Source organism: Squalius cephalus, assembly GCF_949319135.1.
Source record: "Squalius cephalus genome assembly, chromosome: 10".
NCBI lineage: Eukaryota > Metazoa > Chordata > Actinopteri > Cypriniformes > Leuciscidae > Squalius > Squalius cephalus.
In genome coordinates, this window is record NC_137131.1 from 19,381,564 (window position 1) to 19,398,427 (window position 16,864).

At 40.0% G+C, this 16,864-nt stretch overlaps 1 protein-coding gene across 2 annotated transcripts in view; it reads right to left on the bottom strand.

Annotated features, from left to right (window-relative positions):
- Positions 1–206: 206 nt before the first annotated feature.
- Positions 207–16,864, bottom strand: part of znf644b (zinc finger protein 644b) — a 29,062-nt gene continuing 12,404 nt past the window's right edge. For both annotated transcript variants that reach the window (XM_079883188.1, XM_079883189.1), the window contains exons 2-6: positions 8,486–11,242; positions 7,779–8,327; positions 3,139–3,264; positions 2,939–3,044; positions 207–2,862 (exon numbers count right to left, since the gene is read on the bottom strand). In XM_079883188.1, the coding sequence (XP_079739314.1) occupies positions 2,649–2,862; positions 2,939–3,044; positions 3,139–3,264; positions 7,779–8,327; positions 8,486–11,242 (3,752 nt within the window). In that variant the 3' untranslated portion in view covers positions 207–2,648. The remainder of the gene's footprint in view (positions 2,863–2,938; positions 3,045–3,138; positions 3,265–7,778; positions 8,328–8,485; positions 11,243–16,864) is intronic.

Sequence of the window (16,864 nt, forward strand, 5' to 3'; positions counted from 1 at the left end):
TGAAGTGCAAATCTGTGTTCTGACTTGTTCCTGGTTGCTGTCAGCATGTTTTCCTCTTGTCAGTGGCGATTGACTGGGGGCTCGTCTCACCCTTGTGCCGGGACTGTAGCGGGATCATTGACAGGCCAGTGACACTGCCCAACCAGATAATGGAAACCTATTGATTTTTTTGTTCTCACACTCTCTCTTTTCTTTTCTCTCTTTTTCACAGAGGAAGTGTAGGCTCTTGCACTTTAGGAATGACCGAAAGCAAAAGCAAGGGCACGGTCAACAACGGCGAGGGCTCGGTCACTGGTCCTGATCCCTGAGTCGCTCCTGTCACTTCAGAGGAGGGAAAAAAGTCAAGACGAGTGACAGTCTTAGGAGACAAAACACTAAGTAAGGGTAAAAAGAGTGTCCGTCAATCAATCAATCAACAGTATCTCCTCAGGTGCACCTGAGACTATGATCGGGAGATAAATGTAATGTGAGATAAACCCTCTCTATCCTTCCTGAGGTCCCTAGTCTGCCTTTGTCACAACTGCGCCAATGAAATATTAAGACCGTGCTTATCCGCCACAGGGCGATTTTAATTACCACCTAAGGTTTCACCATTAATATGAAATAACATAGCATGCATCTCTTCCTTATACAATGTGGAGGTTTGATTTAACAAATAAAATATGGTGATTAATAGAAAGCCTCTTTCTTGTTTTCCAAAGCCGAGTCATTACGCCTTCTGATTTCAGATAAGATGTGCTCTCTTGCACACTGAGAAGTGATGACACTTGTATACTGTTTTAATGGAGGAATCTCCAGAGAGCAGGCCTCTTTGATTCACTGCCTAATGATAAGCGTGCTCTGGTCTGTCAGCGGCACAACCCCGTGGCAGATGGCTGGTGTGGATCTTACACATTTCTTTATGTTCCTGCCTCCCCCCTCGTCCACCTCATTCTTAAAGCTGCCGATGGTATAATGGAAAAACTCAATCCTGGTCATGGTTAGCTCAATCTCATTATAATCCCTCGTTTTTTATTCATTCAGCCCTTTGGGACACTGTCTGCCCACCATGCAGCTTCCAGCCTTGGTGGAGTGCCTTTTGATTTGTCCAGGAGAGCCTAATGAAGTCACAGAGAGATACAATTATTTCCCAAAGCAGGGGCATTAATGTACTCCAAATTCCCTCCGGAGGAACGTGATGACAATTGGTTTGTACAGCTTTGATCGCCAGTCTAAGCCCTGCCCGGGACAAACTGTGAGGTCGCATCCCGGTCCAGACGCTTACTGATGAACCCCGGTCAAGCCGCTTTCTCTGATATTATCAGAGCTATTCCTCTATATGCGAAAACAGAGCTGGTAAATCCTTGAGACTTACATAACGACAGTGTTGGACAGAGCCTTTGTCAACAAAGTGGCAGTGTAAATAAATATTACAGCAGAAAAAGATACAAAGGTTTAAATCACAATTACATTTTAATTGGCTATTAGTGACTTAACAGAGACATAAATACAACGTGTTAACGCTTGCTCGGCTCATTAACACATTGTATACCTTAATTGATCGGTATGTGCTTGCACATTATCATCACCAAGTAATGGTACATAGTTACATGGTAACTATTTGAAGGGCTGACCAAGGCATGGAGGACTATTCCTCCAATTGGTCTTTACCAACAGCTTTATTTAAAATCAAATACAAAGAAATCATTTACCTCAGAAAGAATGAGTGGTAAAGACTCCCTTTAGTATCCTAAATTAAAACATGATAATTAGTTGCGTTATTATGCATTTGTGTGACATACGTTACATTGTAGCACCATAAAATGATGACCAAAAATAGCATTTGCAGAGGTTTCAGCAACTTACAACAATATAGAACAATGACATTTTTCTGACATTATATAGATAGAACTAATTAATATTGCATTATGACAGTATTGCCCATGATATTACTATTACTAAACAACTAGAAAGCTTTGAAAAATAATCATTGATATATTCATAAAGTTCACAGTTCATTTCTTTGATAATAGCATTGAAAACAAAAATAATAAAAGATTGCGTGTTACATGTTTTATCCGCAATATGAAAATTTTCCCCTAACGTGTTAAATGATGCATAAGAGTAAATATAAGAATTTTTAACCAGAAATAAAGCACTACTGTAGATATATTATAATGTTAATATACTCTCTCAAAAATTGGTTATACATGTGTTTTTGTCAGTGTAAATAAACTTTGCGCCGCAAAATTACAGTAAATAGCATTAAATCAAGTGATCTTGATCGTCATAGTGCCATGTTCTAAACAGTGACCTCTGAATTCTATGATTTGGATAGTTAGACTTGCAAGTCACAGCAGCTGAGAACTGCAGTCTGCAGCGAGAGACTGCCTAATGTGCACATCCAAGATCTAAATATAGCCGAACTCTAAATCTACTGTATGTTGCAAATAGCATGCCCTTAAGAACAACCGAAGATCGATACAATAAAATCGGGAAATAAAACAAAGAGAAAAATGAATAATATGCAATATAAGAAAATCTTTCATTTATATTATATTTCTATTCTGTATTCATATAGAGATGCATATGCAGTATTATATGTTTATTTGTTTATGAACATGTGCAGAACAGGTGTACAGTGAGCGTAGCTGGTGTGTAAACGTGGCTTAGGAGACCCCCTCAGGCAGACTGAGAGGAGGGTGTGTATCCAGGAGCAGGCGCTCGGGGGGAGATGGGGAACACAGCTCTTTACACAGCGCTGAAACCTCCACCATACCTGCACCCATGCCGGGGATACTCGTGTGCATAAGATGCCTCTGCAAGTGCTTGATCCAGTCTTCCTGAATTGACTGAGGACCCTGGAAGATCAGATCGCAGAACCTGGGGGAAATAAAGAAAGATATGAGAGCTGGTTGGAGAGAGTGTGGTGATAAAGTACAGGAGTGTTGTAAAGTACCTGCAGGTCATTTTGTAGATCACTTCAGAGACGGCGTGTGAAGATGAAAACGCCTTCCTTTTTGGCCCAGGCCTTGATCTCGGCCTCTTCTGTTTACAATCATATGCTGTGAAACAAATGATGTAATTATAATCAATGAAAAGCTGAGTGGCTAGATGATTAAATTAGAACAGATTGGAAGAACAAGTATGAAACCCTACTTGTTCCTTCTAATAAGGCGATTTCCTTCCGTCGCGCATATGCTCGAAGATGATTGGACAGGCTTACGGCGCTGTGGAACGTCGCGTTGCAGTGGATGCAGATCTTCTTATTCGCTGCAAACCTCTCTGGATTACACATAAATAAAAAAGTTTTGAGCTAATGAGTGTTTAAATAACAGTTAGATGACCTCATGCTTTTTTTCTGTAGCTGCACTCCACTCATGACTGCTCTATAAATAGCAAAAGCATGGTTGTACGGCTACATGAGTGTGTAATTTAGAAAAGGAACACAGCAGCTTGAAGAAAATAAAACTGTGATTCCCTGAGTGTCATCACCTCCCACTCCATCTGTTTTCATATAATAAAGATCGGCTGTGCACTCTGTTTATGAGGACATGTAGTCGTACTGTATGTTCTCAGCAAGTATCTGCAATCAGTTTGATGGTTTGTTTGTTTGTTTGTTTGTTTTTCAGGGGCAATGTTTGAAACTACTCATCTCCTCTCATTGTACTTTCAGATGAAATCTGTCCAGTTAATGCAAATCTACAGCTGTGTGACGTCCCAGCCTAGGCTGTTCGTGTGGTTTTAGGTGCCGTTTGGAGGGGACGTGGCCGACACACATGACACTTGCTGGACGCTGAGTTAAATGTTGCTGAAACTGTTCATGGTTTGGGTGATCGTCTCCGGCATGGAGTTCGATGGTCTGCGCTATGCTTTGTGTCCAGCCTGGCCCTGACACGTTTCTCTGTTTATGTTATATTTATGTTTGTTTTCCTTGCATTAAAATAAATGTTTTGTTTTTTTAAGAATTGACACGTCTGATCTACTTTTTGTAGCAGCCTAACTGTTACAAATGGGGGCTAGTCCGTAAATTTATAAAACAAATACGTTATACAGTATATGTTAATGTTTGCCATAATGCCATTATTGCTTTAACACTGGACACTGGAAAATGAATGTCCGGTGTTGGCATTTGGCATTTGGAACAAATTTGGTTGTTCCTACATTATTAGTAGACACACTGTCCACTTCTGTAAATTTTACCTATATTGTGAGGACTTGCTAAATTGCTAAGGACCAATTTTGATTAAAATTATGCTCTGTTTATTACTGAGGGTTTTGTGTCTGTACCTGATGGCACTGACAAAGTACAAGTTAAGATTATTAGAGATACTGGGGCATCTGAATCATTCATTTTAGAGTCAAATCTACCTTTTTGTATTAATAGGGGGTTTAATAAGGGGAATAAGGCTGCAGACTTTGTCCATTCCTTTGCACAGAGTTAACTTAAAATCGGATTTAGTTGAAGGAGAGGTAACCCTTGAAGGGCGTCCATCATCACCCGTGAATGGTGTTTCTGTAATTCTGGGTAATAACTTGACAGGGAGGCAAGTGTGGAGAGATGTTGTTCCTCCACCTGTAGTTTCGTTTACTCCGTTGAAAGAGCAAACTGATGAATTGGTGCGAGAATTCCCTGAGGTGTTTGTGTCTTTATCATCTAAATGTGTCCAAACTTGAGGTACCAGATATGGATTTATTAAGTCCAAATGTCATGCAAACAAGAAACTATGCTTCTAACCACAGTTCGAGAGCTGTCGTTCCAACCACACAACTTTGCAATGCTGTTTGCAAATATTCTACATTCTGTCTGCACTATATTTTAATGGTTGGTCATGTAGATGTCAAAAGGATGCTGTTTTTTCAGCATCTTGTACCATAAGTGCCACATTTTTAAAACACTGTGGAAAGTTAACAAGGTTTCAAAACTGCATCTCCAGAACACAACATTATGTTCCATTCCATGGCACTCTGTTTTAATGTTTTTGAACACAATAATGTGTCCATTGTGGATGGTTTTTAACTCGTTCATATCAAAAATATGATTTGCATTTAAGTAGTTTATTTCTTGTATTGTAGGACAATTTTATTATTTTTGTTATTATGTATTAATCAATTGTACCAAATCATGTTGAATTGATAGCCCTAATACAAACATAATGGAAGATGGAAAAATACCAAAGTCATGGTCTTTTGGTCACTCTGGGTAATAGTTACAAAAGGACATACACAAAACTTTTGAGATGACAGTTTCTTATTGAAATAGTCTACAAACTGATTCACAGACACTGACAGGTAAAAACAGAGTCACCAGTTCATTACTGAAAATGTCAATGCCCAAGTTTGCCATCACTGCTGGCACACTTTTGAGAGACAAAATGTTTTGAAAAGTGCGGTCTGGAACCAAACACCCTCATAATGTTCCTGTACTCCGCCTCATCCAGAAGAAGTTCTGTCAGAACGCAGAGAGGTGACTTGCTAGCGCCCGAAATAGGCTTGCCTTATTTGATTAGAAAAAATATCACAATTTAAAAGTCACCATTTACAGGTGTATCTATCAAAACTACTCTGAAAATAACAAATGTCCCTTTTTTTCTAACTGCCCTCAGTGAACTTCCTTCAGAGAGTTCTAGCAAAAACAAAGCAACAGACCTGATTATATGAATCTGGCTGAATAATCAAATCAAATTGACTAATCACTGTTTATCCAATTAAAACAGACAACCTGTGAAATACATTTGATTGTGAAACTTCATTAATTAGTTGTTGTTTTTTTATTACTATTAATGAAATGAGTTTTATTTGGGTGCGCATGAAACAAAGATGTGCAAATACAGCTGATGTGTTTCCAGTACATAAAAGAGAGCTATGCGTTTTACATTTGAATTTCAAAGCCACTTTTGATGACATTCATTCTTTTTGTACCTGCTACAATATTTCAATGAGTGGCAAACTTTTACCCTGCACTCTCTGAATCTTGTGTTCCCTCTCTCTTTTAATGGAATCAACTGGCAACTTCAAGGTTACAGGAAGAGAACTTTGTCTTCCATATGAAGCGTCTGTCATACATATTTAATATGGAGTGTATGACTGAAATTGGGTTTTAAGGTGCACTGTAAATAATGAAGGCACAAGAGGTGGAAAAACATATGAGAGCGGCTGTGAAACAAGGCTGTGCAGTCATGCTACACTGTATTGATCATCTCTACCCATGCTTACTGTAAATATCTCAAATCAATGCTACAGCACTTAAACTACTTTCTTATTTGCACTTCGAGGGCTATAACTATTAACAAAAGACTAACAACAATAAAAACCTTATGTTGTGGGAATAAAGAATGTTCAACGCTGGATTGTGACCCAGATATCTGAAACCTCACCTGTCTGTCACTCTCAGATTCTTTGATTCAACATCACTCGAAACAAGACAGATCATACGCTCAGCTGTCAGTGAACAGGCAAAAGATTCTTGTCATGGAGGGGTTTTGTTTTTACTAAAATTGCTCAGTATCAATGGCACTTCCAAGCTCTCTTTGTCCATTCACAATGCATGAGAAAACAGAAATGAATGGCCAATTACAAGCCTAATTATTTTTCAACCACTAAACTTGAAGCTAAATGGGCATTTGTAATTAAACATAAGTAAGGTATTGTCATCTTAAATATGACATTTAAATTTCTGAGCCACTAGGAACAACAAAAAGATTTATACAAATAATAACCTCTTTCTTTTGTTTGCCAAAAGAAAATTGTGGCTTGTGCGCTATATTCAAAGCTTTAGTAATGGTACGATATCTTTGTGTGAGGAACAAACTAAAATTTAAGATGCTATCCAGTGATATTTTTCCCTTAATAAACCCCTAATAGCTGTAACCCAATCAGTTTCAAGTTGTGCTTTTTTTTAATTATTATTATTATTTTTTCATTTTGCTTCTGATAAAAAAAAAAAAAAGTATGTATGTATATAATACCATGGATTTGGACAAAATGGAAGCTTGTTTCCGCCATATATAAAAAATAAAACATGTAATTGTGACTATCTTGCAAATTAGAGGAATTGTGAGATATGTAAATATATAGAGATATGAGATATAATTGCCTTTTTCTTGCAATTAATACTTTTTTCACGTAATTGCAAGTTTATATCTCACAATTCTGACTTCTAGTTTATATCTCACAATTCTAACAAAAACATCTATATTGTTTGGTAACAAAAAGTCATAATTATCTTTTTTATATGTATTCAGTGGCAGAAACATGCTTCCATAAAACAGACATGACACTGGGATATTTTCATATTTGGGTGAACTATCACTTTTTATGGAAGTCCAGGTACAGATTTGCAGGCATATAAAGCAGTGGCTTGTTGGTTTGTTTAATGCTATTATCAAAGAAATGTAGTATCTCTAAACAAACACAGAAAGCTAATCAACTCAAACATTATGTATCTTGGTTGAGGAAAAAAAAAAAAACTTCTGTCACTGATTGGGGGTCTAATTATTAACCTGTTCACCTCTATGTCTCAGAGACAATTACACAAATTTAAGCTGTTGGTGAGAAAACATAATTAGAAATCAAATATTTCATCATTAATGGCTGAGGGCCATTTCTTCAAAAGACAGACTACTAATGTCTTCAAATTTTAAATAAAGGTACTTTACTGCATGGGGGGCAGCTGGATGATGTTTTTCATCTCAATTTCAGAGGCTGACATAAAATAGGCTTCCCTATGTAAATTAATATTTAATATGTTTTCTGGATAACAGCAAATGACACGATTGAGTGATTGTGTGGTTCCTAACCTTGGCTCCAGGTAGGATCCAGCTTCACAGATGGTGATCTGGGTATACTGCCACTAGTGTAGGAGATGGTCAAAGGAGTACTGGCATCCTCAGAGTGGCCTTCGACCTCCATTTCCTGCTCCACTTTCCTATTTCCCAGCAGATCCTCTAAAGTGCTAGATCGGACCTTATTGGTCCTCTTCCTCTCCCTGTCGACCTGGGGGCGCCTGATCATAGTCCATTGCCCATCGTCTGGTGTGCCAGTGGCATGATGAATCTTCATAGGAATGCCAGAAGATGTAAGAAACAGTCCATCACTGCTGGCAAACTTTTGAGAGACAAAAGGTTTTGAAAAGTGCGGTCTGGAACCAAACACCCTCATAATGTTCTTGTACTCCACTTCATCCTGAAGAAGTTCTGTCAGAATGCAGAGAGGTGACTTGCTAGCACCAGAAATAGGCTTGCCAATCCGCTTCAGATGACCCCGCACATGATTGGAGAGGCCGGTCTTAGTGTCAAACCAGCCCAGGCACAGGGGACAGGTGTGCTCGGTTTTAGACTCTGGCTTATCTGCCATGATGAAAGCACATAATTACTTTAAATTAATAAGTTACATGTAGAAATGTTTGTACACATACATAAATATGGGTTATGCATGTGTGATTTTAGCTTGACAGCATTATCTAAAATCACAATGACTTGAACAAGGAAAGGTGAACAATAATCACCTTTTCTGATTCTGCGATTCACTGAGGGAATTTTTCTGCGTATGCGAGGCTGGCGGTCCTGAGATGCCACTTGCTCAGGTGACACCACGTGACGAGCATCATAACTCAGCCCAACCCTATGTAAGTGTCCTCTCACATGGTTAGACAAGCCCACCCCAGACTCAAACACTGCGGGACAGTAGGGACAGCACTTCCTGCCCACCAAAGACAAAGGGTTGACAATATACTCTGCATAAGGATCGCTTTGCTGATAAACAACATGATCAGGGTTATCCTCACTTATTATACTTTCAACACACTCCTCCTTCACTATAAAAGTACAAATTTCATCACTGTCCTCCACTCTACTATTGTCTGGATTAGTATAATTGGCATAGTCCAGAATGTTGTTGTGGAGAGGGATGAAATATTCACTGGGGGTATTGCTATTACACTGATCCGGAGACTCTTTGGTGCAGTCGCTGAAATCCTGAGCACCTTCATTGTCATCTCCCTCTTGTGGTGTAGTAGAGTCCCATTGTGGAGACTCAGGCTCAGGCTCAGATTTTGGAAGACGCACATGAGGAATATTGGCATGGGTGTTGCGATAAGGGATTGACATTTTTCTTTTCGACGGTATTTTGTGCTTCAGCGTTTGCAGCGCTAAAGTACTGCCAGTTGAAGGATCTTTGGGATGGCTCTCAGTGCCAGGGTTCAGACAGGCTGCTTTACTCATGATCTCTGTTTTCGTTGTAAGATGTACGTCAAAGCTGGAAAGATATTTTGTCCTCTTTTCGGAGACAGCGCTTTCATATTCTTGATTGTCTTCTTCGACGTACGGGAGACCTGTAGTCACGTCTATTTTCTCTGTAGGCAGAGGGGATAATTTGCTTGGCTTGTCACTTCTCAGTGAGAATGGTGACAGCTTGTTTGCAGGGCTGCCAGGGCTCCATTTGATCAGGGAGGAGCTGAAACCGTCACAGGCTTCTTGTGTTTCTTTGCTTCTCACATTAAGGTCAGCTGAGCCATTGGGCCCAAAGGGCAGCTCACCTCTGTCCCTAACAGACCGCTTCTCTGTGCTTTGAATCTTTGGCATCAGTAAAGATGAGTCCTTGGTTTTAGGTTGGTCAAACAAAGCTTTTATGGGATCATCTACATAGCGGTGTGATTGAGGTTCATAATTCTCATAATATGGCTGCCCGTGGATGAGCTCCACATGCTTTCTGAGACTATATATATTCATACTTCTAAATTTGCAATTTTGACATTCAAAAGAGTTTCCAGTCTTGCCACATGTGGTGTGGTGAGCTGTACACTCATGTGCCTCCATTTCAGTTGTAGTCATGTGATCACATTCCTCACAGCTATAAGACAACTTCTCCTTCTCATTAGTTTTGCCATGATGGACGAAAGTTTTGGGGCATTTCGTTCCAAAGACACACTGGGGACACTGAAGACAAGCTCTTCTTCCCTCGACATCTATCTTACTGAAACCTTTAATCTCTTCCATCAGCCTCTCCCTCCGCACCTGGTGGATTATAATGTGCTTTTGCAGAGAGGTTATGTCTCGGAATGAACGCCCACACTCTCTACATATAAAGGGTCGGGGAACGTGTTCCTGTCTCACCTTTTTATTCTTATCTAAATGATACATCATATGCCTATGCAAATGCCTCTTCTTCTTGAAATTATCGTTGCACTTTGAACACGGGAAAAAGGAAAGCTCTTCGTCTGTTTTTGTCTCTGTCTTTAACCGTGCCGATTTTTCACCCATGTAGGTGTTTGTTTCTATGTCGCTGCCGCCTTCATCACATCTCTCTTCCTTCTCGCTTGAAATTAGCTCCTTCATGGCAGCTGACTTGTCGCAGAATTTCTCCAGGCGCAAGCCGGCATATGCTTTCAAACTTTCCGGCTCTTTCCTTAAGGCATGTTCTTTGTTAATGGACGACTCAAAATCTGAGTCTTCGTCAGATAGGGAATTCTGGGAAGCGTAATCAAAGCCATCATAAACCTGTCCTCCAGTGTCAGCCCTCTCCATGGTACGTTTTTTACGCATCCTCTGTCTTTGGTTGGCAGTTGGAGCCCCATCAATCTCCACCTTTGTTCTTACCCCATCACCTGCTACACCGCTTTTCAACAGTATCCGCATGAACTTCTCCTGCAGGCCCCAAGTTAGACCATCACAGTCATCAGAAGAACTCTCTGACAACTCAGAATCAAAGTCCCATAAGCACCCTGTTTTGATTCCCTTTCTAGCTAACAGTCGGCTGATTGGCCTGGTATCCAAGCCTTCCCCCACCAGCACATCTAGGGGGGCCTCGCCGTCAATGTTGTTTGATTCAGATGAGGCCCGTGCGGGCTGCACTTTTAGGGCGCACCCTTCTGCTTTCTGCCGGGTGTCTGATTGAAGCTCACTGGGAGGCGGTAACACCTCAGGGCTAGTGTCTGTCCCGGGCAGAGGGGACACGTCTTTGTTGTGGACGCAGGACTCCTCTGAGGTACAGTGTGAAGCAGCTCCATTAACAAGTGCTCCTGAAGGCAATGAGTCGTTTGTGCTGGGGGCAGCAGGGATGCTACCACAGACAAATGGGTTCGGCTGGACTCCATTTAAAGGGTTTTGGGGACTGTCCAAGGGCAGGGGCTCTGGTGGATCCAAGTTGTTATTGTTGTTGTTGGGAGAAGATGTGCTTGTCAACTCTTGAGTGTCAGAGGAAGATTCTACCTCTTTGTCTTCCTCTGTGCTCTCTTTTACTGCCGCCATAATGGAGAAAAGACGATCTGTGAAAGAGAGACAAGTGATCAGTTTCAAATCTCATCTCCATATAACTTGTTTTAGGGGTCAATGACATGGTGGACTGTGTCCTTGATAAAGAAAAGGCCAAGTTCTTAGAAAATTACTATTTGTATTCATGTTGGTTTCATGTGTTTTTTTAAACTTATCAAGAAATGTTTTGATTTAATGAAAACAAATGATAAAGAATTGTATTAAAATATATTTTACAAGATAATAAATATCAAGAATATTAATGAAGAAGGTCCTCTCAATGATATCATTGCTTGTTGCATCTTTTTTTCCTGCATATTTCTGTAAGTTGTTTGGAGCACATGACCTTGTAGGCTGCACCACATAACTTTTGCTGCTCAAAATGATTTCAAATATGAATAAGCAGCTGAAGGCAGTTTTGTTAAAATATTATAATTCATTATGATATAAGAACAGTTGTTTCAATGATTTTTAATTCAGAAATTAAAAACAATCAACATAAAAGAGTTAATTCATACATTAATGTACATATTCATATTCATATTTTTTTTATATAAGTTTATAGATCCTATGAAAAGAAATGCATCTTGAAATATAGGGAGCATCAAATAATTTAGAGCTTTCTAAAATGAACTAATAGTGGCCTAAATAAGCCAACTTTTTTCTTTTTCTTTTTTTTTCTTTTGCCACAATCCCAAACACCCACTGTCAACGCTTCTTTTCACAACACACCCCAATGTTAGCCCTGGAAGTCCTGGTGAGGAAGCTTAATTATGTGAATGCACCTCTGGGATCTAACCTTCCTGTTTCTCCCACCAAAGTTCTCAGCCGCCTGCTAAAATTGACCAATTTCCATGGGAACAAAGCACACCACCAATAAGATCATATTATTCTGTCTTATCACTCTCTGATGGTGCCAAAGCACATCCCAGCACGAGACTGTTGTTGCTTCAAACCTGACAAATTGGCACACTGCACAAACATACACAGAGACAGACACACACACACACACACACACTCAGGTAGAAACGCTCCCGTTCATGACTAGCCAGAGAAATATACCTCAGGTGTCATCAGCCAATCTAATTATATTTGATGGTTTTCAGCAGCTCGACACCAGCAAACCTGTGGGACAACAGGAGTGTGTTTAAAGGGTGTGTTAAAGGGGCCCAGGCTTGCTGTTGTCCTGCTAGGCCACAGTGTATGCTCTGAGGATTTGACATTCAGCACTAGCTGCTCTCAACAGGAAGCCGCGTTGCTAACGAAGTGTTAAATTCAGTGTTAATGAGTGGCTTCACTGTTACCACCTCCTAGGTAAACCTTCCGAGCTCCATATTCTCTCCATCTGTTGGGGTGTGAGGGGCTTTCGGAGGGAGAACAGACGCTCTGCATTTAAAAACGAACTTCACTGCAAACCCCTAAACAGCAGGGTGGCAAAGCCTCAGAATATGATTTTAGCTTTAAATTTACAGGCCTCATTAGCTTCCAGTTTCCACACTGATCTGTTCCATACATAACAAACAGGGTTCAACTGCAATGCGTCTTTTAAAAATTCATTCGCTTCTATTTACTTCATTTAGTCAATGTTAAAAGGCTGCCTTTGCCTTGCTGGAAGCTATTTACAAGGATTATGAGCTTAAATACATTTACGCTCGGCGCGGAGATCAATCTGAAGCGATTAGCTCTTTTTCTCAATCTCGCTCTAACTCTCTTTCTTCCCTCCTTGAAATATGCTCAGTAATGAACATGTTTGAATTCACAAACAACAATGAATCAGAGGAGGTCCCCCTGTGATCAGACTAAATTAACTGCACAAGTAAAAGAGCACTTAACACTTACACGACACACATATGTCATGTGCTCTCTCTCCTCTCTTTCTCTTAGCCCCTATTCTTTCCATCAGCACTTGTTCTAACACTTGAGTTGCACCTCATCTTGAGGTTACTGCTGAAAAAATAAGAGGTGATAATTGCATATTATCATTACATATTATTCTAGAACCCCAGAAGGTAAACTTTTCTTGGATATTTATTAATCATAGGAGAATACAAACTACTTGCTATGTTCCACTTTGGTGTCTTCAACTTTTTTCCCACCTACTAGACTCATATGTTGGTGACAAAAGGCCAAAAGTTGGAAGTTTATGTTCCAAGAATACAATTATATGGTGTACTACAAATGTAGAGAACCATAAAGTATGTTCTATAAATATTAGACACATTCACAGAACTTGCATTAATCTCTATTAAAAAATAGCTTGAAGTAGGGTGAAGATATTGCATTTTCCTTTTGTATTTCCCCCCCTAATGCATGCAAGTGATGAGACAGAAACTGATTACCCAAACACATCTAACCCTAGCTGTGAAACCTCTCATAATTCCTTTTGACTCTTCCCCTAAAAGAGAGGACTACAACAAAAATCAGAAACACCAGGTGGGAGAAGTTATTCAGAGCAGTTAACTGTCTATGTGAATCGGCAACATGCCCAACTCCATTTCACTTTATCCATTACGCTCTCTCTCTTTCTTTCTTTTACCTGTCTTTCTTTCCCCCCGTACTCTCTTCTTCTATCACAGGAAAAAAAACACATCTAAACAAAGAAGGAAGGCCAAGGCCCCTCAAGTACAGAGCAGAGAATCTTCCTCGGTTAATGGGAGTTATTGATTTGTTTGACACACTGTGAATTTATGAAGCCGCCTCTCAAGTGTGAGAGACTAACAAAGCACAGCTGTGAGCAAACAAACAGGTAGCTATTCAACCTGACACCTTGCAGAGACTGAGGAGAGCCTGTCTTTCTCTTCTTCTCTTGCCATGTTGAGGAAAAGCGTTGACTTCAACTCAAACAGTCTCCTTAACACACAGAGCAGCAGTGACAGGAGGAAACTCTTGCTGGGTTTCACAGCACATGCTACAGCTGACGGGACAAGATATGTTTTGGGAAGGATTTATTTATTTATCTTTTGCAAGGGAACGCTCATACATATTATATTTTGATTAATAATGAAATAAAGGATTTGAAAAATGAATTCAGAGGTCTCAGTTAACATGTCTGACTATTTAATCATCAAACCATACATTTACATGCACATAAATCACAAATGTTAATGTTTAATATGGAACATCTAAAACTTGACCTCTGTTCTGACCTTTCCACATAAACAATGCTGCTGTACTGTCTAGGGCTGTCAAACGATTAATCGCGATTAATCGCATCCAAAATAAAAGTTTGTGTTTACATAATATATGTGTGTGTATAGAGTATAATTATTTTCTATATATAAATACACACACATGCATATATATTTAAGAAAAATGTGTTATTTATATATAAAATATTTATATATAATATAATATAAATTATATATAATATAAATATATATACACAGTATATACATGCAAATATTTCTTAAATATATACATGCATGTGTGTGTATTTATATATAGAAAATAATTATACACCGTACACACACATATATTATGTAAAAACAAACTTTTATTTTGGATGCGATTAATCGCGATTAATCGTTTGACAGCCCTAGTACTGTCTGAGTTATAGGAAAGCAAATATAGGTCGGATAGCTGTCATATGATGCACACAATACAGGTACCATACATTACAACCCTTGAACATTTTTGAGTTTGTTTCCCCCCCCTCTTTCCCCATCGTTTGGAAAAGAAACTAAGATGCGCAGAGAGTGGCAAGAATCCAATTTCTTTTGAACGCTGTGTGGAAATTGAGAGCTCAGCAATAAATCTGCTTCAATACACAATCTCCACAGAGTGCAGGGGCAGCTACCTTAGCCATCTCTCCCTCTGTGTCTAACAAACCGCTACTTAACCAGGAGCCAAGGCTGCCAACTCTAAGGTATTGGTTGCCACAGCACTGCAAAAGTTGCATTTTCCAGAGGTTGCCATTGATAGCCAAGGTGATGCAATGTTGTGACTCTGTTAACTAACCCGGATTAAAAACGGTCCACACAAATTTGGATCTGGATTTCAAAACAAAAGAACACATCCTTCCACAACCCAAATTAAAAGAACGGCAACACGTTCTCAAAGACTCGATCGCACATCTCTCCTCAGTACTCTTTCTTAAAATAGAGCAAGTGAAATGGCTGTTCCTCCTGATGGTAGATTTAGGATCGGGGAGAGGGGAAAGGGGGGTCACTGGGCATGATAAAAGGGGACAGGGAGTGAGTGACAGTTGGGTTAAGACAGAAGTCATGTTCAATAGCAGGTAAGGAACATCAAAAGGCGAGTTCACAGGAAACCTATGCAACCTTATCTAGAAGGAGGATTTTCTGTTGTGTGAAGTAGATTAGTGGTGCCAGAGCTGCTGACATGGCCTCATTTGCTGCCCTGTAGTGTTAGAGGAGGATTAAACCATATAAACTTTGAAGCCTTAAACAATACCTTTCAAAATTAGACGGATTAAGGGAGGGATGTCTGATGGGGATTTCCCGCGGCTTTGTCAGTTTAAAACTTCTCTTATTTAAAAAGGGAGCAAGAGAGCAGGAAAAAAGCTGAGCAGGTCTGGGGTTTCAGTTTTAATGAGGGCGCTCTTATCGTGAGCTGGGCAGTGGGTGCGAAGTAGCACAGGTCGACAGGCCTTTACACCAGTAGCCTCTCTCACATTAAAGAATGATGCAAAGAGTTTGTCACGTAAAGGAGGCGAAAGTTTTCTGGCAGTTGCATCATTCCGTTACTTTTACGCGGCAACACATCTCTTGATGAAAAATAAACATTGATTGTTGCATGTTATCCTGTGTAAAATATGAAAGCAATATGCCATGAGATATACTTCCTCTCAGGTCATGAGTTGCAGGCGCTTTTTTAGCTGTTGTACGGCGTTGATTTTTCTTCATGTGAAATGTGATGATTACTGGAGATCTGATTTAAATACGACGGGGCTGAACGGGCGCGTATCTGCCGCTGTGATCGAGGGCAGACTCGCATACATCTGTCTTGCTTGAGTAGTGTGAAAGAATAAAGCTAACTTTGTCACTGCCGCTTTGCTGAAGACACGTGACCAATCAGATGAAAGCATGTCAATGTCAACGCTTGTCTACACGCTGAGGACGGGATCGGGTCTAAGCGAGCAGACATCAATACGCTTAAATTTGGAGAAATGTCAAGCGGCGCAGGTTTCGGGATGAAACAACTTTTATTACCTTTTCTTAAAACGTAATGTGCCATGCAAGCTATAAGACATGAGCAACATAATAAAAGTGGAAAAGGGCAAATAGTGGCAGAGGATTCCTGTCTAAATCAGGACTAAACTGATGGATGTAAACACATTCAAACTGACTTTTGTTTAACCAAAACTTAATCTAAAATAACATTCTGCAAATGAAAAAAAACCCGACTCATTCTTAACCGCATAAAGCAAAGCTTGCACTTTGTGGTCCATCTCCCCCTGAACAGGCTCCCTTAGGATATTAAAAAATCATCACATTTTTATCAGTCCCTGCTGCTTGTCAATGGCATCTATTAAAGCTGAATGAGGGGGCGGAGCTGCATCCAGACTGGTCATTAACACCAGAGCCCCACTCAATCAGAGCAACTCCCAAACATATCAAAGAGGAGGTGGGATGCATGCAGAAGGAGAGGTAGGGGGTGTGCTTGGTAGCCCGAGA